The 25,369-nt window shown below is 40.7% G+C and overlaps 1 protein-coding gene across 6 annotated transcripts in view; it reads right to left on the bottom strand.

The window, feature by feature from the left end:
- FMN1 (formin 1) overlaps positions 1-25,369 on the bottom strand; it is a 443,362-nt gene that overhangs the window by 95,280 nt on the left and 322,713 nt on the right. For all 6 annotated transcript variants that reach the window (XR_003515832.2, XR_003515833.2, XR_003515834.2 and 3 more), the window contains one exon: positions 15,932-16,024. Coding sequence is in view for 2 of the 6 variants with exons in the window: in XM_027571393.2 (XP_027427194.2) it covers positions 15,932-16,024 (93 nt within the window). In the remaining 4 variants the exon portion in view is untranslated. The remainder of the gene's footprint in view (positions 1-15,931; positions 16,025-25,369) is intronic.

The following is a 25,369-nucleotide window of genomic DNA, read 5'->3' as shown; positions in this document are numbered from 1 at the left end:
TTAGTAAGTCAACCAAACAAATTTCAGATTTGGCCCTCTGAGCATTTAGAGTACCACATGTTGGAAACTTAATAAAACTCGTGTTGAATAAACCTGAGAAGGGACCAATCCTCCCGAGGAGGACAACAGCCCCGGGATCCCCAGTGACGGGTCTGTGGGCCAAGCTCAGCAGTCCCACCACAGTGCACCACTCACCCATGACCTCAGCTTTCTGCCTATCAGTGCTGTGTCCCAGCCCTTGGTGAGCACCGGTGTGGCTCAGGCTCTACCATTGGAGCTGCTGTGTCAGTGGCAGGGCAGAGAAAAGCCAGAAGAAGCAGAGCCATCTTTTTCCCGAAAAGGGCTGAGAACAGCTCACCTTTAGGATGCTTGTATTCTCAAGAGGAGCTAGGATACTGTTCGAATATCTGGCTGGTGACAGTTCTATTTTTCCCAGATCAGTAAGAGAAGAGTGGCAACATTTGGTATCAGCACATTAAAAATACTCCTAAGGAGCTTACAGCATGGTTAAAAATACTACTAAGGAGTTAATCTCCACGGATAACTGCATGCAAGTGACTAAAACCGTTTTGCTTGAAAAGCAGAGTAGGTATGTGGAAGGCGTTCTAGATGATGGGGGATCCCATGTGTAGGCAAATTACCGGGATCCTGGCGGCTTGGGTATATCATCGGGCATCAGAGCAGAGGTGGCTGCTTGGGGAAAAAGCTATCCTCTGGGCAGTGGAGCAATCTTTGGGGTGACTAGGACAGCCACCTAAGAGGGAGGCAGAACATGTGAGAATGGTACAAACACAGGAAAAATTGTACCAGAGGATCTGCATGTCCCATTCGTACAATAAGTGGACTGTAACTTTGGACAACTGGGGTCCTGGAAAGAGCATGCCTACAACTGGTTAATTCTGCAAGAGTGGGAGAAAGAGTTGTTTGAAGAAGAAAAGAGGACTTCCTCACCCCACCCTCCCACTCTCTGGAAGATACACGCAGATGAGTGTCGCACAGCACAAAAGGTTTGTATTACACACTGAAACTGTTGCTCAAAGAGGGACTTACACATAGGAACAAAATTTAAAAACAAACAAACCACCACCATTTATCACAGTTTATCCAGCCAGTGGTTTTCCTGATCCCTTTGGCTATTACTTTAGATATTTTTGCTTGGAATTTGTTTGTTTTTTTTTTTTCCTTTTTCCTGACAGCTCATTGATCTTGGTTGCGTTTGGATGATCACAGTTTGAGAGAAACAATCTAGGCTACTTTCCTAGATTATTTCCTCCTTAGATGCTTCTTGGATGTTGTTCATTTAATATTTTTGAGAAATCTGTCTGTCTCTCTGTTTCTGTTTCCCCCTCTATATATAGACACACACAGGGTATTTTAATCCCAGAGTATGTGAAGTGTGCCCCTGGAGAAGAAGTTACATAAATCCAAGGAAACAATGCCATTATTTTAAATTAAGACAGGCAGAGTTTCAAATTGATCTACCTGGAAGATGTAATCAAAACCTAAGAACTTTAATATAAATTCCATATTCTGGTTTCTTACCTACATTCTTACCTAGCAATTGAAAAAAATATTATTTTCAATGTGATTTAGAAGTGGCTTAAATTTATACATTCTATACATTGTATCAGCCACTCCCTCGGCCCCAACCCTATCACAAAGCATTTTAAAGCCTATCTATTCATGGTACAATTGGTCAGATCTATTTGCTCCATTATTCAGTAGCTCATAATTAAGACTGTCATCTATAACCACCTCGACAAGTACAACAAGAACTCATACATGTACAAAGGACATATCCTGATCTCATGTGACTACACTGTCTGCTGTAGCTAACAAGAGTCTCCACGAGTCTTTAAAACATACTTCTTGGGAAAAAAACTCAACTCTGTGGATTCACATAAGATTCAAATATGCCAGCAAATGCTTTTCTGGCAGGAGAATACCACTTGATCTTCAGCAGTATCAGAGTGAGCCTAACTAACCTGGACACAGAGGGACCAGAGAGCAAATCATGATCCACTAGAAAGGCATGCAGAACTTATAACCAGGCTTCAGAGTAAGCAGTTTCACTGAAGGTAAGAATACAGGAAAAGAAACACTCATGTTCCTAATTCTTTTTTTTTCTTTTTTTTAAAGATTTTATTTATTTATTTGTCAGAGAGAGAGAGCACACACAAGCAGGCTCCCTGCAAGGAGCCCGATGTGGGACTCGATCACAGGGCCCTGGGATCATGACCTGAGCCGAAGGCAGACGCTTAACAGACTGAGTCACACAGGCATCCCCCGTGTTTCCAGTTCTGTCACTTTTTTGAGAAGTTATCCCTTTGAAAGGTATAAAAATAGTTAAATCCACGCCTTAAATTGAGCATTTATACTGACAGTAAGAATGTGGCAGCTTAAACTTTCTCTTCTCTCTTACAGCTTGTGCTGGAAAAGCAAGTGACTTTCGTGCTTTTTGATTTTTCAAGGCACTGCACCATAATTAAAATAAGATGAAGAGAAGATTGTAGAAGGGCCCAGGAGAGGAAGTTCAAGGCCATCTGTCCCTGGGAAAAGGAAGGAGGAAAGGCTTTAACGTGTCAAGTGCACAAAGTATTTAGTTCTCAGAGGGCTAATTTGTTAGGCTCCAACTCCAAGGACAAAAAATCTCAAAAGAAGTGGAGTAGAAACTGTAGCAAATGGGACTTTATATTGAGACCCAGGAAATCTGATGGTGATGGTTCTCATGTGCTAAAATAGGCATGTAACATGTGAGTCCTATGGTAGAGTGACTGTATTTGTGAGGCTACTATTTATGAGGCTGTGTATTTCTTCCCATGTAGTAACACACAGAAATAAAGAGTTTTCTTTAGAGGGACATTGTAGAGAATGACAAAACCTCATCCCCTGGAAACACCATCTGTCATTCATTCATTCATTCATTCATTCATTCATTCATTCATTTATCTGAGAGAGAGCGCGCACATGAGAGGGGGAAGGGTCAGAGGGCGAAGCAGACTCCCTGCTGAGCAGGGAGCCCGATGGGGGACTCGATCCCGGGACTCCAGGATCATGACCTGAGCTGAAGGCAGTCGCTTAACCGACTGAGCCACCCAGGCGCCCCGAAACACCATCTGTCTTAAAGAAGTCATAAGGACCAGAGCAAACACGTCTATAGTTGTCTAAAGGCAACAAAGATGCCTTTTCCTAGGGCAAGCACCGATGGTCAGCTTTGCAAATCCCGATGGACTAAGTCAAATAAAAGCCCAAATCTACTAGTTAAGAGTCTAGATATCAAGGGCCATGAAACTGAGGAACCATCAATTAAACATAGCAGTAGCTTGTCTTCAGGATGGCCACCATCAATTTTTTCCTTCCTTGACTATCAGCATTGTTCTCCACTGAGAGCTGGTGTCTATTGTTCCACTCCCTTGAAACTGGGCTGGCTTGTGACTTCTTTGACCAAAAGTGACACGATGCCTTATCCCTAGACTTTAAGAGGATTGGAAGTTTCTGCTTCCCTTTTCTTGGAACGTTTTCCCTGGAAAGAGCTAGCCACTACAGAAGTCAGTCTAACTACCCGGAAACCACCGGGCCGTGAAGAAAGCCCAAGCCATGTGGAGAGGTCGCATGGATTCAGATATCCAGCCAACCCCCACCTGTACCATCCATCCCAGCCCAGGATCTAGACATGTGCATGAAGAAGTCATCAGATGCTTCCAAAACCAGCCACCTCTGACTCCAACCTTATGGAAACCCAGAATAAGAACTACTCAGTTCAGTCCAAACAACCCACAGAACTGTGGGAGACAGCAATACATTGTCGATCTAAGCTACCAAATTTTGAAGTGGTTGGTTATAAAGCAAGACGTAACCAGAATACACCCTATGGATTTCTAATGCCACCAGGCTATAATCTCCATTAGTAAATATAAATTTCAGAGGCAAGGTTGTGTTCATCTTGCTCATCCTGCATCAGTAGCAAGTAGCACAGTGCCTAGAACAGAATAAGAGCTGAATTAAATTGATATTTAATGAACAGTTTGAACAGCTGTATCTTTGTTAGTATGGTAAAAGAAAGACCATGGTCAACAAAGTATCTTAGATGAAACTAAATCTGACTTGGCTTAAGAAATAAAAATCACAGCAAAGCACAAGGGAACATAAGGAGAGGGTAAAGGGAAGGCAGAGAATATTTATACATATGATTATGCTGGATATTGTACTGGATGGCTGACGTCTGGTAACTGATTTGATTTTCCCAGTAACCTTACAGTATTGGTGTTATCATCTGTCTTTGAGATGAGAGAACTCGGCCTTGTTTCGATAAAATAAGTTTCCCAAGGTCAGATAGTTAGAGAAGAGATTTGAATACAAGTTTGTGTAGTTCTAAAGCCAGCCCTCTTTTCACTACAGTCTCCCTGGAGATTATAAAATAGAAACAATAAGAAAACAGTTTGAAAGAGATGCAAAACCCATCCCTTGAATCTTACCCAGGACTATCTGCTCCATTAATTGCTGGCAACATGTTGGAACCGACTTCACCACATGAAGCTCAGACCAATTACAATTAATGCCACAGCCCTGAGTACAAGCTGGGAACCATGCCAGAGGAAAGTTAAGTTTAAGAAAGCAGATGATCATGCACACATATTATGTTAGCAATGAAGCTTAATCCTAGAATCATGAAACCGAAGGGAAGACGGTAAGGGAAGGAGAGTGCCCTCCTGGGAAGAGTAGCAATCCCGATTTCTTCGGGGATTCCTACATTACCTACTTGAATATATGCCACTTCCCTAGAATGATTACAATTGCTCCATATTTCATTTATTTCAACAAGGACCTGGGATGGTGGGATGAGCTCAGTAGGCAAATGGTTTCAATGAATAATGTGAATGTCAACAAGTTGGTAGACGCTAGGGGGAGAGAGGAAATGGTAAATAACAAAGGTTCTGTGCCAGACTTAGAAGTGGAGAAAGGGTGTGCTATCAAGGATCAGCACTTCAAGAAGCTAAGCACTTGAGTTTTGCTGACTTTATGAAGAGACATGAACTGACACTGCATATTTCCTATAGTGAAAAAACCATTGTTTATCCCTGTTGATCTACTCAAAAGCACATTTTTAACTTTCAGAAGAAAAAGAGTAGAAACCAATCAAAACTGAAATATAAAAACCGGTAGAGAAAGGTAGATATATTTCTTCTCAATTCAAAAGAGTAATAAAAGGATTAAAAAATTAAATGATCACATTCTCTAGCCTCAGCTCGTAACCTTTCAAAGTCTCACAATTCTCCCATCTGCTATAAAACAGAGTTTGAATGTTCCAGTAATTAACAGTTATCAAAGATAAAGTCGTTTACTCTAGCGGTGTTTACTCTCATCTTCAATTTCAGCCACTGAGACAAGGCACTCGGACTCTGTGGGTCTCAAGGATCATGTGTTTGCAGTGCAGCTCAGTGGCCACTAGGTGGTAATGTTGTTGATTGGGGTAGCCATGACATGAGATCCATAAGGCATGCCATCTTCAGTGGAATTATTTGAATACTTTCCACCAATAAGATGTAACTATAGAAATTACATTTACACTTAAAAAATATTTTAATGGTGAAAGAATACAATCCCGTAGAAAACCATTGCTTTTGACTTACTTTTAGAGGAGATGGACAAGATGCATGTGATCTTCCCTCTAGTACTTAAGACTTCACTGGAATTATTTATTATTTGCCGCTTGAATTCGGAACTGCAGCTATTCACACCACTGAGGGAGTAAAACTTTTGTGATTGACTTTCCTTGCTCCCCTCTCTGAACCATCTGATAAGACTGTGATAAAATGACTGAAAATGCAACAGTAGCAGCAGGTACTGACAAATAGAGTGCCAGGCTCTGTGCTAAATGCTCCCCACACATTATCGCATTCAGTCCTGAGCTCCTACTAGCGCTCCACCATTCTTCTACGGCAAAACGGACTCAGCAGAAGAAACAGACCTGTATTATTTGAAAGAATGAAGAGATCTTTCCAGAGTCATACATTATCTGCAGAATCACTTATTATATGATACGTATTCAGCAAAACAACTCTCAGAAGGCAGTGTAGGTGTCAAGTTGTTCCGGCATGAAGACGACACTGAGTAATTCAAAGAGAAGTCACATGATGGCAATTGCAATCAATCACTGATTAAAACCTTGCTGATAGTTGTCAAGAATCCAGAGAGGAAGTCGTGGCGGTGCCAACAATTACATGAAGCAATTTATCATGAAAACAACTATTATGCAAGAATGCAGAGCTCAAGACTGATTCCATAAAATACTTAACTACTTGTCACCACAATTCTTTCCAAAGCACAGATGACACTTCTTGTTGCTGCTGGGGAAGGTAGAATGAGGGCTTTCTATTAGGACTCCAGGAACAGGAGTCCCTCGGGGGTAGGCTGTGGCAGGCAAGTCTGCTCCTCTCATGTTTTTCTCATTTAGATGGTGAGAGAAAATAGTTATTTCTAGTTACCTGCAAGGGTCTTGGGACCCAGAGAAAATGAGTGATTTTCCAAATTATTAGGAGGGCACAGTATAAACAGTGGGACTGAGATCACACTGACATTGAGTAAGCTACTGAAATCCTCACAGTGTCCTTATCTGGAAAGTCAGTAATAACAAAATCAGCTTCAAAGAACTGCCATGGGGATTAAGTTGAAGCACTGTGCTTCAACTGTCGAAGTCAAGAAGCATCCTCCCAACTCCCTGTCTGAGCTGAACCCTTGAGGGTAACTTTCAACCGACTGGTGTTTCTCACAGGAGGCAGGGGTGGGATAATAATTATGCTCTAAAAATAACATTGTATTTATTAATGCCCTATAGTCATATGACCCAGCAGCTTGGTCTCCTAAGTTTGGAGCTGTTGCAGCCGGCGGCACATGTGCGCACACGCATGCGCACGTCTGTCTAAATAGCTGCAGCTCTAGAGAAGACCCAGGAAGAGTTAATAATACTCATCCTACACTTCGTTCCAAACCACCACCCACCTCTCTCCCACTAACACGTAGTTCCGAGACACTGCTTAAAAACAGCAGACAAAGCTATTCTTTCAAAAATTACAGATAAAGCTTAAAATACATGCATCCATGGAAGAGGTCCGATCCTGAAAATCATCTTAAGATATAAATGAATGAGAACTGGTGCTACCCTGTGGTTTAGAAGGTGGCCTGTTTCAGGGTAATCTGAAATGTAGATCCTTACACTCTCACTGTATGTTCAGGAAAGAGTTCATCGAAAGACTTAAGATATCTATATAATGGTGAGGTAAGAGGACCCAAATATAATAGAAAACAGGACTATGGAAACAGAAAACAAAAGATGAGAGAAAAGTAAAACGCCCTACATATCCGAGCAAAGAGGCCTCTTCATGGACATTTCAGTTAGAGCCATCCTAAGAGTGTGACTGAACCGTGAGCGAAATGAGTGATGGCAATCTAAGTCCAGAAGAAAGCACTTGAGGGACGTGTGTGTGTGTGTGTGTGTGTGTGTGTGTGTGTGTGTGTGTGTGTGTCTGCACACATATAGGCTAGGAGGACTCCACTGTCCAGAGCTGCTGTGCAAGGGTGTTGAGGAGGAGACGGTTAGGAAAGAAAGCCAAGGTATTAGCTCATAGATCTGCCTCTCCTTTCATGAGAGAGGGAAAATACAAAAAGGCCCTCCTCAAATTTCCCCCTTCTAAGTGGTCCAGTCCAGTCTTCAGTGGAGGGAAAGAGGCTGTGAATCAGAGCATTTAATTTCTAATTCCTTGGAAAATGAACGTGAAGGGCTAGGTGCAGCAGGCTAAGGGGCCCCAATTCATACCACAGTGGGAAAACCTAAGAGGAGAAGCAGTCTTGAAAGAAAAAAATGTAAGTGCAAAGTACCAAAGATGTTTGTTTTAAAAAATTAGTTGTTTAATTTTTTGAAGAGGTACACATTGATTAAAAGATTTATGAAAAGTCTGCATGTCATTTCTGAACCCCATCCATCCATTTTCTACCTTCTCCATAATGAACCCATCTGGTCATTTTCAGGGGTAATATTTTAACTATTTAACAACAGCCTGGGTACCAACTAAACAGGACGGACAACCTGCATGGCTGATACGGTAAGAACCAGCTAAATATCAGTCCCAGATTAGATTCCTATTTATCCTCAGAGATTTTTGTCAAGTAGTATCCATTTTTCTTCTTCTTCTTTACTTATAATGGTAATATGCCTACTCTTCTCACCCTTGTTTTCCACTTAAAACTTGCCCTAGAGATTCTTCCATGTCAATGCATAAAGACTTCCTCATTTTTTTTTAAGCAGATGCTTAGTATTCCATCATATGGAACTATAACTTGACACTTTCCTCATTGAGGTTGTCACCAATCTTTTTTGCTGCTACCAACAATGTCTCAATAAGTAGCATGGTACAGAAATCAGTTTGCATGTGTAAGCATCTGAGGGTTTGTATCCAGAAGTAGAACTGACAAGTCAAAAGGCACGTGCATATGTAACTTTAATAGATACTACTAAATAGACCTCCACACGGATTGTAACAGTTTACACTTCTACAAACAATGGAGGACAGGGCTTTACTGTACCACACCACCAATGGAGTTTGTTATCAAACTTTTGTAATTTTGCCAATCCTGTAAATGGAAAATGGAATTTCAATGCAAATTCTTTTGTACTTCTTTTATTTTGAGAGTGGCATCTTCTCATACGTTTGAAGAACAGTTTCTGTCACTATTCATATTATTTGCCTTTGTATTGAATGTTGGTCTTATTTCTTAACAATGTCTCAGACCTCTTATATATTAGGTACACTGATCTTTTGTTTATGATATAAGTTGCGAATCTGAGGCTGACACGTTAGATTTTATTATAATAAGGCAGGCTATGGTACTTAATGTTTTAGCCAGCTTTAAATAAAGAATGGATGTTGAATTTTGTCAAGTGCCTTTTTTAGCTTCTAAAGAGATGATCATAGGTGTTTTCTTGTTAGAGCTATTAACAGTGGTGAGTTATGTTAATAGACTTCCCAATATCCTATCATCTTTACATTGTGGGAATAAACTCCATTTGGTCATGAAATGTGCCGTTGTATTTAAAAATTTAAAACTAAGTAAGATTGGCCTGTAGTTTTCTTTCTTTTGGGGGAGTGGGTATAATCTTTTCCAGTATTTCTATCAGTTTTATACACACACAAAATTAATTTAGACATTTTTCTTCTTCTTGTGAAATTTTCATTGGAGAGAAAGGAAGAGAAAAAGAGAACTAGAGTTTTGGGAAAGACAATTTATTGGATGTTTGGCCAAAAAAAGAAAAATTGAGTAAATTAAAGACATAAAGCGGGGGCGTGAGTAGGGAGGAAAGAGAGAGAGAAGGAAGGGGAGAGAGGAAGAGAGAATCTAACTTTGGGATGGGGGGGGGATTGTGCTCTTTGTAGAAATTTCTGGGAAGGAAAAAAACCAAAATAAACGGATTCAAACTAACCCTTTCAGAAAAGACTCTACTTAATAAATTTTTGATAAAAAATTTATCAAAATTTTGGAAAATCACTTTCCAAAGATTACTACTGCGTTACTTCAGTGACCCAGAAATCACAACGGACTGTCTTAATTCTTGACCATCTGGTGTTATTTGGAGCCAGCCCTGCTGGTCTTTTTTGAACGTGAGGTGTACAGGAAGACGGTTTGTCCCACAGAGAGTGCACGTTCCCCCAGTCAGAGTTCTTCCTTCCATAAGCTCTGTAAAGTATGTAAGAATTATTGCTTCTCACAGGTTACACCGTCCAGATCATTGGTTCTTCCTCTTCTCTGTAAGCTTAACGCTTGAATAGGCTGGGGGTTGAAGAGATTAGTCTAGAGTTTGAGGTTCAGTTATGGACTTTGTCAAACTAATCTAAGTATTTATTAAGAAAGGACTGTATGCATATTTGTGACATAGAAAGATGTTTTGATATCCAGGAGGTTTGACAACCACAGATGTGCATTATAGACCAAAAGTGTACCTCACCAAATTCTGGCATGATTTACTAGTTCTGAAAGAATTTAAACAGGAAACTCACAGAGAAAAAAAAAAAAAAAAAGCCTCCAGGCACCTTATAAGATTCAGGCTGTTTGTTCATTAATTCCACAAGTAATTATTAACACCGAATATGGGCCAGGCTGAGCCTCCATTATGTCGGGATGAGAGAGTGAATAGGACCAGTCTCAGCTGTCATGGGGTAGTTAGCTATTTAGGTAATCCTTTCTGCATTCAGTGCGGGAAATCAGAGTTGTTGTTTTGTCTGTTTTTTAGTTTTGTAAATTTATCTATTTACTTTCTACTGGAAAAGTTTCTTGACATAAAGAACATGTCTAATCTCATCTGCTCAAAGAACCTTGGAGGATCGTTCGAGGAAGGAGAACTAGCATGGCTCATTCAGATTCACTGTGATCTGGTTCCACTCATGGATGCCGAGTAAAACTGATGCAGAATGAGATGGGGCCAAGTGTGGGAGCGTGCTGGTCTTAGCACCAGTTTAGGTTCCAGCCCTCCCTGCCAAAGCTATAAATACAAATGACCAATTTAACAGCATGCAAAGACCACCTACAAGATCTATACCTGGGATCTAATCAGTTGCTCTGCGCCTTCTTTCAATTACAGGATCCCTGCCATGTTTACGGGGACTTTTAATGTGAGCATCACATTTTTGAAGGCCATATCATTATGACTATGTTTGATCTGAGGGTGGGAAAACATGAGCTCAAATAATGCCTGCACAAGGTTACTCTGAACTGAGCTGTAAATTGGAATCAACAAGAGCCTACTGTGGGAAAGAAAAACCACGTAAGGAAAAAGGCTCAGAACCATGGATTGTAACTCTGAAAGATGGAGCCATTAAAATTACTTTCTATTCTGCCCAGGAAATGAAATTAGTTAAGAACATGCCCCAAAGTTTGGTCAAGTAACTATTTAAGGGCATTCTGAGAAGGGAAGGATGACACAAGGACAAACACATCATCTCCACTTGTGTGGAGTGTGGCAACAGGATATGATTTAGAAAAGAAAAATTAAATCGTCATGACTGTTAGAAGAACTGAATTGTAGCTCATACAAAAATTAGCCTATGAATCAACTGAGTCACCATGCATGTATGTGACTTCTCAGGAATAAAGAACTCAATTGCTTAAGACTTTATGAGTGATAAGACATCTAATAGATAATTGGCTTTCCCGCCAAATACTCAAATATTATGAAAGTATGGAAGTACCTTTTCTCAATTATGGTTATTATATTATGTCCTGTGCTTAGAAACTCCAATACTACTGGAAGTTCTCATTTTACCCTTTCTTTGGGCTCTCTCATTCATTCCTCTGACTTGAACTTCTACCCTCTGTGAGACTGTAGTCTCATCCAGTGCTCTCCCATGAACCCAACGTCTCTCCCAGGGTATCTCATTCGTATGTCAAATCAACATGTTCAAAGCTTACTGTGTTGCTTTCCGTCCCAAATCTGGTTCTCCTCATCAGTATCAAGACAGTTACCCAAGCAAGAAAAAGGGGGAGTGATCCTTTGCTCCTATTTCTGTACTTCAACTGGGTTATCTAGTCTTGTAACTCCTAAAAGCTTCATAAATATGTCCCTTCCTTTGTTATTTTTCTGTGATTGCTTTTGTTCTTACCATCATTTGCCTGGACTACTGCAGAATAACTCGATAGACTACCTCCTGGTCTTTTGCTATCCCAACTCTTCTTCATATTGCTCTTGGTTATAATGTGTATTTCTTAACAACAAAAAGCAAAGGATCCCATGCACCAAAACAAAACAAACCCAATGTGACCATGTCACTCCCATACATGGTACTTTTCAAAGGCTCCCTGTTGCCTATAAGACTAAGTTCAGATTGCTTAGCAAGTCTTATTGTGACTCTCCTCCCCGTTTTGGTCTTGTGTTCTTCCCATATGCCCTGTGATCTAGCCACGCCAGGTCTCTTGCCATTCCCCAAATACTTCATGTCTTTCATCCCGAGATTTGCAGTGTTTTCCTCTGCTTGGAATGCCCTTCATAACCTGTCTGCTGAGAATTTCTAATCCTCAATTTCCTTGTCTGTACAACAGGGTGATAATAGTGATGATTCCAGAGGGTTGTCACGAGGACTAAACAAGAAAGAAGATCTTCTCCCCACAGTGTCTGGGGTACGGCAGCACTCTGCAAATGTGAGCTCTCATCCACTGATCTGCTGTCACCGCCATCATTATCAGTAGCTTGGCTTTTTTTTTTTTTTTTTTGTCCAATCTGACCAAAAACATCTTTGTTCAAAGTCTTTCCTGACTTACCTGGAAGTGTTAGGCATTCCTCCTCCCTAATACTATATGCCTCATTATGGTACTGTATTACATCAACTTCAAACTTGATGTAATTTTCATATTTTAGCACCTGCTTTTGAGGTACATCTTATCATCTATGACACATCATGGCTTAACTGCCAACAGTTTTTCTTTCTTAGTAGTGCTTGTAATAATGATGTTTCTTACAATGAATGGCACATTTAGACGAGATCCTACACTTAACACTGTATAATTGCCATATTATACTGCATATGTATGGTGGAAGGAAAATCCTTCCTTCAGTGAAACACCTACATAAAAAAGATCCTACTGTTTAGAACTCCATAGTAGCCAAGAGATGTTACATTTGTATATTCTGCAACATGGCAGAGTCCCACCTGTTGCGCCACAGGGGAGCAGCTTGATGAAGTAGCACGCTGTCATCTCCTTCAGTTAAGCAACCTCCCCCCCAACCTGTGAGCCAAACAATGGTCAGCACCGGAGCAGAAGTGGGGAAGGCTAGCTCTGGAAACTGCATTCCAGTAACCCAGGCTTCAAGCTGAGCGAGAACATGAAGAGGGGAGTGAAGGAATAACACGCAAAAGGCCAAGGGACCATGTGTCTAGACTAGTATTGATCAATAGAAGTATATTGTGAACCACATATATCATTTTAAATTTTCTAGTAGCCATGCTTAAAACCTAAAACAGGTAAGTTAATCTTAATAATAATCTCTTATTTTAAAACCCAGCATATTCAAAATAGCATTTTACTGTGTAATCAATGTAAAAAATCAGAAATATTTTGTGTTTTTTTTCACTACGTCTTCAAAATCCGCTGTGTGATCTCATCCTGGATCAGCCACATTTCAATTGCTCCACAGCTTCATATGGGTAGTGCTTGCCATTTACATTGGACAGTACAATTCTAGATTGATTTTTGACCAACTCAGTTAAGTAGTAAGATGACAGTGACAGGCTATTTCAACAGTGGCTCTTTTCACCACACAATATTAGGAATGTTTAAGATTCCAATGATATTACATTTTATTTTTATATTTAAAAATTCTGTACAAATGGTAGCTTTCCTTTAAATTCTTTCTGTGCTTTGCTTTAGCTGTTTTTGTTTTAAGCATGATTGGAGGTTATTTCTAATGTCCTTCCCATCTTCCTTTCACTATGTTGGTTCAGGGAGAACCGACTCCTTTATTCAGTTGGAGATCTTTTTCCAGTAAGACAGTCCCTGAGAGAGGAACAAGGAGTGCCTGAGGTACAGCAGACTCTTGAATAAATACTTTTTTTAAGTTTAAGTAGCCTCCATGCCTAATGTGGGGCTTGAACTCACAACCCTGAGAGTAAGAGTCATGCTCCACCGACGAAGCCAGTCAGGTGCCCTGAATAAACATCTTTGAAGACATACTGAATGGTGACCTAAGCTGGACCACAGAGGTTCTCAACCTGAACTACACACTGGAATCACCTGGGGAGTAAATTAATAATGCTAATGCCTGGTCCCACCCCCAGAGATGCTGACAGGAGGTCTGGAGTTCGGTCTGGGTATCAAAATGTTTAAAAAATCTCCCCCCAGGTGATTCTAGTCTACAGCCAAGGTTGAGAATTACTGCTGTAGGGTTTTCCTAGAACATCTTACTGTGGCCACACCCTTGCCTCGCTGACATATGGTCCAGACAGCCTCAACTCAATTTCCTCTATCAGAACAGACCAGAAGTTTCTTGAGAAACCTAACAGAGAAGAAGCAAACACATAACCCCAAACAGTGGTTTGCAAATTCCTTTTCTAAGGCACTGAAGATTTTCAAGGTTCTAAATCTATTTGTACTTTCTCTTTTTCCAACAACAACAAAAATTAAGATTTGCAATATAAGTTTTAAGACACTAGCTGGTTCCAAGAGAAAGGAGGGAGGGCCATCATAGCATACAGGCTGGTAATACCTACATATATACAGTGCGGAATTTTGCAGATATAGAATAATAACAATTAAAAATAAAAACAGAATCTAAGTACATATGAGCTTCATATCAAGTTAGTTCTACATATGTCAAAAACAGAAATGATTAATTGGGGATCTGCAAAAGGAAATCCTTCGCGCTTTTTCTTCAGGCCATTTAGGTTACATTTACATGGCATGATCCTAAAGCAATGCATCTACTTTGAAAAATCACATATAAAGCATACCTAATTTTAGTCACATAACACATAAGGGGTAGGATCACTGCTCTTTAGATGGCACTTTGTCGGATGACATTGTTTCCGTCATATATGAGGTTCAGCAGTGGCCAAGAGAGAACGCCTGACTTCCGCTTCAACACAAACAAGCCCTCATCAAGGAGGAGGGAACAATGATCTCTGCACCAAAGGAATAGCTGGAACAGAGTTCGTCTGACTCATGGACTGAGAATCTTCCTGCCAATTCCCAAGGTGGTTTGGCCATACTTTATGGATTCACCCTGCTTAAATGGTCTTTTGTTGATGATGTGGTATCATATGGCCTTATTAATAAATAGAAAGAGCATGTTGATACCTCCCCAAAGGTTCCTACATGTAGTTCCTCTTTCTAGCAAAAACAAAAGCTCCCTCTAACTACCCCATGCTTTTTTTATTAATATAATTGACACATAACATATTAGTTTCAGATGTACAACATGATCATTTATGTATATATTGCAAAATGATCATCATAGTAAGTCTAGTTAACATCCATCACCACACAGTTACAACATTTTTTTCTTGTGATGAGAACTTTTAAGATCTACTCTCTTCTCAACTTTCAAATATACCATGTTGTATATTTAACTAGGGTCACCATGCTGTACATTACATCCCCATGACTTACTTATTTTATAACAGCAAGTTTGTCCCTCACACTTATTTTTGTTTCACATCGTAAACTGGATTTGACAAATTAGAATAGGGAATATCCAAAGGCATTAAATGTCTATGTTCAATAACAGAGATCAACCAAAGTTCCCTACCCCTGCCAAAATCATGGAGGAAGGAACATAGCCTCATAAGATTTCTAAATAAGTGTGTCAGTGCACAAAGTGGTCTCATGCATATCACTTCCATCTACCAACCCCAAAAGGCTAACGAGTGCCAAATGATTGGATGTGTGACATTCACCTGGCCCCAATTTCCCATTCAGAAAAGGAATAAAAAATACTATACAAGTTTCCAAGATGCTACACTGATAAACCAGGGTTAGGATCACCATCCACCTGTTCGGGCTGACCACAAATCTGAAAGGCATGACTATATAAACTCTGAACCTACATCGTTTGTCAGGGAACATGTACTGAGGATCCTCTTGGGCTCCATGAAGAGACAGAGAAAAAGTCTTCCCTCAAAAGGTTTATAAGAACAGGAGTAATGGATTACTCCTGTTTTTAGATTTAGATTAAAGGATTTGATATTAAAAAGGGTTTGAAAGGTGATATGAAAAGTGGCAGAAAATTCTATCTGCACTGAGTACGTTATCATGATGGGACGGTAGGCTGGTGGAATCCTTGGAGCTGCCGGTGGTTGGCAGGGATGCAAGGGGTTGTGGGCCTCAGGGAAAGATCCAGTGAGTGGGGGATGTGGCAGAGTTTTGTGTATGCGCAGCTGACACCGTTCCCTACCTTTCTGGAAGAACTCTTCTAGTTTGTCCTTGAAAGGCTGGAGATACTCCTTTGGTGACTCCTTGCATACCACGATCATCTGTTTCTCACTTGCTGTGAAGGAAAGTTTGGAATTAGATTTCCTTAAGAACATGTATTTGCTAAGCTTACACTCTCTGCTACGCTCTTCAGTATTAATTGTGCAAAATCCTTATCAATCACGGTTTATCTAAATTTCAGGGGAAAAAAAGAAAACAGAAACAACACACACAGACATAGTTAGCTCACTCCACACCTTTCTTCAGGAACAAAGAAACGTATCACCTTCAACTTTCCTTTTAGAGATGCAGAAAAACCTCTGGCTTGGGACAAGAAAAGAATTAAAAACTACCAAATTCCCAGGGAATTAAAGGCCCTGATCCTCTTCAGATTCATACTCCAGAAAGAGAGCTTGAAATAGATTTTGCAGCAATTCCCAGGCATCCGAGTTGCCTGGAGCCACCCACATGCCAGCAGGAGGGGCAAGCCCAGTTCAGGGAGGTCTGCATCTCTCCCTTCCTGCTTCCCATTCACCCACCCTTCCTGTTAATACTCCCCTAACACACGGTGAAATTGTTTTCCATGTGATTTACTTCAGATAGAATTTACAGACAGATTGATAATTTCTCATATATAATAGGTAACTTATAATAGAGTGCTTTTTTGACAAACATGCCCCCCTCAAATCAGAGAGTTCTGATTTGGTGATATGGAAACCACCCAAAACCCAGAGTTCGCCATCCCAGGGGGAATGGCTGGAAGTGCCATTTACCGAGATGGGAAGAGTGGAAAGTGTGATCTTTTTGTTGTTCTAAGGGAGAGAAGATCAAGGGTGAACTCTGAGGCTTGTTAAGTTTTCTTTGGTCCATGTGAATTACAAGGCAAAATCGTTCAGTAAAAACAAAGTAGAGGAGATACAAGACAAGATAAAACCATGAGTGGGTGCTCTTTGCTAATTAAATTCAAACTCCAGGTCATTTCCATCACGGTACCATTTCTACCTTTCAGCTCTATTTCCCACCTAGATTTGACCAACCAAACCAAAATTCTGCAGTGTTTCTAAATGACATCAGCCAACATTCCCACTTCCATGTCTGTGTTCGTGTGGTTCTCTGCCCAATCTGTTCACGTCTCATACATACTTACCACTGCATTTGACAGAGTCCCACTCATGCTAAAAAGTCTGACATGCTGCCACTACCATAAAGCTCTTTCCAATCCAAAGTTTTTGCAGCCTTCAAATTTCTCTAGTACCTTCTGTATGACATTTATGCTTTACCTTTAATCATATTTATTTGTGTACTCGTATTAATCCCTGTGAAGCCATCATGCAGGTTTCATTAACTTGTCCCCAAACTTCTCTAGAGAGTTCCATGCATATCTGGCCAAAATCTGGCCAAAAGTATGATTTCCTCATCTTAACTACATTCTTATGTGAAGGAAGGTTAAAAAAAATTAGCAATGTTGACCCAAACTCAGAGTGGGCTTTCCAGGAGTGCAGTGTGACTTCCTCATCTTTTCCCTCCTTCCTCCCTTTCTAGGACAGGTATACCAAGGGTCCCTTGGTGTCCCTTGGTACTCTGAAACACTGTGATTGTCCCAAGCTGATTTGAAAGGGCTCAGTGTCTTCTAAAGACCTCCCAAAACATCTACTACTTAATGGCGCAAGGCGCAGGCAAAGTCGCCAGGATGACCCTCCAGACTGGGTCGTTCTGAAGGTAGGCCTAGAAGCAGGAGACTGGTCTGAGAAACTTTGGAAGATGTCTGCTTTCAAGAATTGGCATTTTTTCCAGGAACTTTCATGGCCACATGAACTTTCCTGATGATATCCAGCTACGATTCTGGGAACACAGGTAGCCATGTTTAAAAGAAACCTGGAATCTCTTACAGTATAAATTGGGAGAATCTTCTAAATCCTTTAACTAGGGATGCTTGGGTGGCTCAGTCATTAAGCATCTGCCTTCGGCTCAAGTCATGATCCCAGAGTCCTGGGATCGAGCCCCGCGTCGGGGTCCCTGCTCCGCGGGAAGCCTGCCTCTCCCTCTCCAACTCCCACTGCTTGTGTTCCCTCTCTCGCTGTGTCTCTCTCTGTCAAATAAATAAATAAAATATAAAAAAAAATAAATCCTTTAACTAGCCCTCTACTACATTCAAATCCCAACAATTCCATTTAGAGAGAACTATTTTTCACAAACACAAATAATACATGGTAAGGCATGCCTGTACTTTGGTAATAGGACATAATTGAACCCAAGACAATAATTTTTTGAAGTTTGCTTCTCCCTAGCCAAAGCAAAGCCAAAGGCAGAGCTTATCTTCCCAATAAGCAAAACTTCCACTTCTACCTGAATTAAAAAGATTGATCATTGTGGCTCTCCCTTTGTCCTGGCTGTGGTGACAGAGCCCACGGGGTCCATCAAATAGTTCAGATGTTATGAGGTCCTAGGGTGATGTTGTAAAGGGCTTGTGCTTGGATCAAGAGTCCTACCCGGGCTCAGGTAGACTGTGGCTTGTTTCTCTCATCTGCAAAATGGGGACCCCCTGACTGATATGAAATCAGAATTAAGTGAGATAACACACATAAAATGGTGTGCACAATGCCTGGCACTGGCAAGGGGCCTCACAAAGATTATTTGTTATTTTTATGATTTAGCAAAATTGGTTAGGAAACACGTCACAACCAGAATGGCAAGGGAGTCATGGCTGAGAATCAGTGACTACAAAGGCCCCACACTATATTTATAAAAACGTGGCCCCGTGCGAGTCTCCTGTTTAGAACACAGGGATAATAATTTCTGTTGCCCTGCTGAACTTGTACCACCCACTGTTAGGATTCACTGAAGAAACTCCTGAGAAAGATAAAGCAAATATGAAGCAAGAGCCCTAGGCAGCTGAGCCTCACGGTTCTGAAATCAGAACCTGAAGCCAGCCCGCACAAGAGCAGCTCCCCTGCTGTGGAGCTGGGAGGTCCTCCCTGCACCCTGACAGGCCCAGCCTCCCACGGGGCCTGTTGGAAGGAAACTTCTCTCCGTGATCAGAGCAGGGGTCTGCCCTCTGACCAACGCACCGGACGGTCTCGGCACAGTGGCACGTTCCAGTGGCCAGGCAGCTCGCCTGCTCCCACTTATTCACATGGTGTAGCCGAGAGACTTTCTGGCAGACAAATGGGAGACCTGAAGACTAATTAACAATGACACCAGAGACCGGCGGTGCACAAAGGAGAGAGGTCACTGGCAAATCCACAAATGTCGTTTATTGTCCAACCGGAGGGCACGTATTCAATGTTGTTAGACCACCAAGGTTGCCTTGGACGCAGGCTGTACCCAGAGTTCCAATGTTTAAAGGCAAAGTCAGCCTACATTCACTTTCTTGTTACCTATTACATTTTTGGCAGAATTGAAAATATATTTATACCTGAAGTTAGCTACTAAATGGTCATCGTGAGAGATAGATTAAATATGGAAAACCAAAACATAATGGAATAATAGATACTAGAGTTGAGAGAGTTATTTTAACTCATTGAAAAGTTAAGTGCTTGTGAAGCATTTTAGTGAAAGATAGGGCCTTGAGTGTTTTAAGATTTCAGGTATTAGACTGCTAAGGCCATAGCTGGCTGTCTGCATTTTTGTTTTTAACACCTAAGAACAAGGAATAAAGTTTGCTGGAGCCCCTCAAAAAGCACGGGTAGGTTACAAGGATAAAGAGGCAAGCCCCAGATATAATTAATCAAAACCTAAGACATATTGAATTGCTCAAAAGTACGTGGGCAGTTTTTAGAACCTAGAGCATGTTTCTCTCTGTGAGTTGAAGGACCTGTGGGCTTAGTGGAGTCAGAATACATTTTTAGAGGAAAGGAGAGATTTATCTGGACTCTGCTTTCTCAGCCTGGAATTCTCTCTTCTCTGCTTACCTAATTCCTACCTCACGCCCTCCATGGTTCTGGGCCAGTTCTACCTCTCCCTCAGTTTTACGAGATGCCCATCCTTTTCCAAAAGCCCCAAGCTTCAAGGCCCATGATAGAGGATTGTTGTAGCAACATACAGAATTGTGACTAGAGCAAATTTTTAAGTTTATCACTGGGGTTTACGTGAGAGATACTAATCAGAATCAGATATGAAGGGCACAGAATGCTGGGTTGAGGAGTTTATCCTCAAGGAATTCACTCAACAAATACATCAATTCGCCAAATATCCCCGTGTGTGCCAATTATGCACCACAACTTGTACTTGATACTGAGGATGTATCAGTGACAAAAAACAGACTAAAATCTCTGCCCTCAGACATCATAGTGAATAGGTCAGCAACAACGGTTTGTTAATGGGTAGGGCACATAGCAATTTCTGTTTCTAGTAATTTGGACCGCATGCAAACAATGTGAATCATTACCTTCCATATTAACATACTGTACTGCAGTGTCTCTTTTTAGTAAAACCAGGACAGTATAGTGTCCTTCCTAGTGCTTTCCATGTGAAACACACATGTGTACACACACAGATACAAACACAAACACACACATAGAGCTTTTAGTTTTCTACCCCAAAACACACTTTTATCAAAAGAAACTAAAGACAAAATTCAGAAATCAAAAGCACAATATTGGCACAATAAACCTACACAGTTCTTTTTCATGGTGTTGGCCTTGGACTGAATGGCTAGGGAGTTATATTAAATTCAATGCATTAAAATAGTAAAATAAAAACAGCTTTTGCCCAGCTACAATTCAGGGATTTCTATGGAAGGGGAAATTTATATATACAGCTAATAAAATATTAAGAATTTTTAAACTTTGGTTAGTAAAGGTAGGCACAAAAGAGAATGTACTATTTTGTGGTTATTTTCCATACATTTTGTTTTTTAAAGCTACAGGAAGGAAGACTTCATGTTGATTTAAGTCAAACACAAATGATAAAAGATTGAAATTTAAAAAATGCATATTTCAAGTTCCTGAGCTCTGATGCTAAATGCAGAGGGGGGACATTTTAAGGCTTAGCATGGTGAGTGGTGAGTGGTACCAGAGGAAAATCCTGGGCGGGGGAGGGGGGGGGAATAGAAAATCTACTCTAGAAGAGACCTACATAGATTATATTCCATAGGGGACTGCCAGACACATTCTGCTAAAGAACCCCACTACAGCCAGGTATCTGGGCTTGAATCAGACAACTATACATATATGACCCTGGTGTGGACAACCTATATATATGTAATCAAAGGTGTTTTCATTCTTTACCCTTTGTTTGGGAATTCAACTGATATAATTATTACGTCTAAATCATTCCTCTTAGCGACTGTATTCGTCCAAAGGAAAAAGTCTGTACCCAGAATGGTCAAAAAACTTGGCTGGGCAACTGGGTATTAGGAACGAAACCATAGGCCTTACATACCTCGTACTTGGGTCAGAATGTTACCTCAGAATAATGTAGATCACAGGTGGACTGACACACACCAGTGCTGGTTTGCATCTGGATATACACAGGGTTTATCCCTCCAAAGCCAATTAGAACATTATGCTGAGTGAAGGAAGCCCATCACAAAGAACTGCATATTGTATAATTCCATTTACATGAAATGACCAGAATAAGCAAATCGAGAGAGACAGAAAGTAGATCATGGTTGCCTAGGGCTGGGGGAGGGAAGGATGGAGAGATTGAGGGGGTGATGAGGTTTCTTTTTGGGGTAATGAAAATTGTTTGTGGTGATGGTTGCACGACTGTGAACACACCAAAAATCATTAAGTTGTACCTTTTAAATGGGTGAATTATGTGGAATGTGATTATATCTCACTAAAGCCACTTTTAAAAAAACTAATTAGAAACTCTTGAGTCTCAAACTGGAACTATAATGATCAAATAAGTGAAGAATGTCCTACTTGTGCTTTTTTTTGTAGGGTAGAGTGATTTTTCAACTCTTAGATGTGACTATGTCTTCAACAGTCATCTTTATTAAACCATGGATCTGAATTGGGAAATGAGTTTGAAACATACCTGTACTTGAGAAATCAAACACATTCAGCTTCAAAAGGTACCAATAAATGTTATCAAAATAAAAAACCCATTAAATAAATAATTAGACTTAAGACAAATACTAGCAAGACACTTAAGAATTTGCTAACTTTCAAAAAAATTTCAAACAAAAGCTTTCGTATTTTCTTATAGTATAATGCTTACATATATGAGTGTATCTACAGTGTCTACATACATATCAACAAACAATACTTCAGAAAATCGTCTTCCTTGAAGTACTCTTAATCTGAAGATACATTTATTTCTTCATTTTCCATACCCTTTATTAACTGGGAAAGTTATTAAATACCTCTCTGACTCTTAGTTTCTTGACATATAAAATTTCATGAGGACTAAACAAAATGCACACAAAAAGCCCTTTGTATATTGAACAGTAAAATGCTATCTGCCATATTCTTTACCTGTTTGAAATATTCAAACACTGCTAAGCCCAGCTAGATAGCATATTGTACACGGCTTTCCTCTTTTCATTTCCAGTAACAAGGGAACAATAACAACCACCCCACAAACTCTTTGAATTACATGGACATTCCTAATATTTATATGTTTAGTAAATAAATCATTATGCTCTAAATACCCTAATCCCTTTCACAGTCAAACCATCTTTTACAAATTGGTTCAGCTCACTTTTTCTATTTCTCACTCACTGCACACTTCCAGACCCATTGAAATTCACCTCATCCCTATGATGACAAGGAGAAAATGCTCTCAAGTCACCAAGGAACCCATCCTACCCACACTACCTTTTTTTTTTTTTTTTTTTTTTTTTGCTTTTTAATCTCATCCTGGCTCACTGTGCAGCAGGATTCCACTGTGTGGAACACTTGCTCTTTCTGAAATACTTTGTCCCCTAGCTCTGTGCCCCCACTCCTGGCTTTCCTCCTACCTCTGACCATCTTGGCTCCTTTGCAGCCTCATCCTTCTGTATTCAACCATTAAACGGGAAAGTTCTTTACCATTTCTTTTCTTCTCATGCTATGCTCTCTACTTCAAGAAAATCTCATGCAGCTCAACGCTGCAATAACCATCACTAGAGCTGCGACTCCCCAGGTGACAAGTCTAGACCATTGTTTCACCTCCAAAAGAGCTCTTGAATCTTTCACTCCCCGCCAGGCTGCCTTACTACCTTCTTACCTGGTCTTCCCACATCTACCCTTGCCTCCTTCTGATTTGTTCCTCACAGTGAAGTCAGTGATCTTTATAAAATATACATCAGATTATACCAATCCCCTGTTTGAACCTGCCAGTGGCTTCCATTACTCCTACAGATTGGCCCTTCCAATGTCCTGCACGGGCTGGCTCATTCTACTGTCCTGGCCACACTCTGTGCTCTAACCACATGGTCCTCTCCCAGTTCCTCAGACATGATCAATTCCCTCCTACCGTCAGTGTGTTCCTTCGCCAGTGACATTCTCCTCTACCCCTAGTAACCAGGCCTAGTGAGTGGTTAGTCATTGTTTGGATCTCAGCTCAAAGGTCACTTCATCAGTATTTCTTTTCAACCCTCCACTCTACACTAACGAGGTCTCCTTTGTTACAGTCTCCTAGCACAGTATATTTCTCCTTGGTAATTATAACTTTCATGACTGACCATCTCTCGTTAGGCAGAAAGAGATACTATTCTATCCCCAGCATCTACTATAATGTCTAGCCCATAGAAGATACTCAGTGAGCATTTGCTAAATAAATGAATACATTATCAAAGGAGTAGAGGGAGATCTTATACACTACACACGCAGTACAAATCTTAGTGCCTTGATAGCTTTTGGCTCTAGTATCACACACACATACACAGACATGTATATATACACAGATACATGAAAAATATATGTCTTTATGTGTATATGTATAATCCATGTAGATAGATGTAGGGGCTGGAGAAAACACAAGTAGACTAGATATCATGCCATTTTCATTCACATTCATTCATTCAGATATGAGATACCAGGTTTTTTTTTTTTTTAAATCTCAAAAGCTAAATTCAGAATTCTTAGACAGGAAATAGTTATTATTGGAAACACAAATCTTTAATTCTTGGGGTCAAGCACCCCACCATCCCCAGATGAGGGCTTGGGTGGGTGTTATCTAAGACTCTGGCTTCAGGGATGCTGTCTTTCATAAGAGAGGAAGAAGAGTTTGGGTCTCTTTCAGAAGGACAGATGGATACAGAGAAAGGATAGCAAGAGAGAAATAAATGAATTGGTGATGTCTGGCCTCTGGGGCACCCCCACAGTTTCAGTAAAGCTCCTGAACTCACGGTGCTTGCTGTGGGCATGGGCTATGAATACTAAAGAAAGGGCTGAGTTTTACACCAACTTTGGACCTCGCACAGAGCAAAGACCCCTTACGAGGAGGTAGAGGTGCTCCCATGCACCCCTCCGATCCTCTTTCTGTCAAATGTTACAGATAGCTTTGTTTTTCTACAGAGATGGGATTTTGGAGTAAATTGTTCTTAGATCATAGGAGACAGGGTGGTTTCTAGCACTAATATGCCTTTACATGGGTTATACAAATATTCATGCATTCAAAATATTGAGTATCTACACTAGGGCACTATGTTAAATGTTGAGGGGCAAACTATTTAACCAGACCTATTAGTCATCTCTCTTCTAAAAATTTTCATAAGAATCTAGAAGCAGAGACAGACAAGGAAACCAACAAATTGTAATATAGTGCAGTGTCACGGGACTCTGGGTAGGGGCTTCCAACTCAGATTGGGGTTGGGAGGTGGTGGCCAGGGAAAGTTCTCCAACATAGATAAGTCATGAGTTCAATTACAAAGGTCAGGAGGAGTTAGCTAGCCAGCCAAGGAGGAATGAAGGAAGAGGGAAATAGTTTCAGAAAGAGGAAATTCGATGAGTAAAAGTAAAGCATGATAGGAATGCATAGGTCTCCCGGGATAAGTTAAGTGGTAAGAGATAGTTATTGACTGTACATCAGGGACATAGAGCTGTTCTTCTTCCCAGATCTTCAATGTCCTGTGGCTAGATCGTGATTCAAAGGAACTAGATTCAAGGAACTTGATTCAAAGGAGCTGGAACCACCCTGATTGGGGGAAAGGAGGTCACAAAGTGCCAGAGAAGCAGGAGGCTTGTCATTTTAAATACAGTTGTCAGGAAAAGTCTCACTGTGAGGATATTTGGCTAGAGACAAGACCAGAGTAAGGGAGAGAGTCATGAGTAAGTTTGAGGGAAATCAAGAGGGTTATTTAGGGCATGTTAAGTCTGAGATGTCAATTAGGTACTCCCGTTTTATATCAAAGCCTGCAGTTTCAGCTGCATGGTTGGGATAGAAGAATGTAGCCAGAGAAGGGGTTGCAGGACAAACCCTGGGGCACACAGGCAATGGAGGAGAAGCCAGCAAGGGATGGAGGTGAGCAGCTGGAGAGAAAAGTAGGGGT

This window comes from Zalophus californianus, chromosome 6 (genome assembly GCF_009762305.2).
Source record: "Zalophus californianus isolate mZalCal1 chromosome 6, mZalCal1.pri.v2, whole genome shotgun sequence".
Taxonomy (NCBI): domain Eukaryota; kingdom Metazoa; phylum Chordata; class Mammalia; order Carnivora; family Otariidae; genus Zalophus; species Zalophus californianus.
The sequence above is the reverse complement of the archived record's forward strand: the minus strand, read 5'-3'. Positions and strand labels throughout refer to the sequence as shown.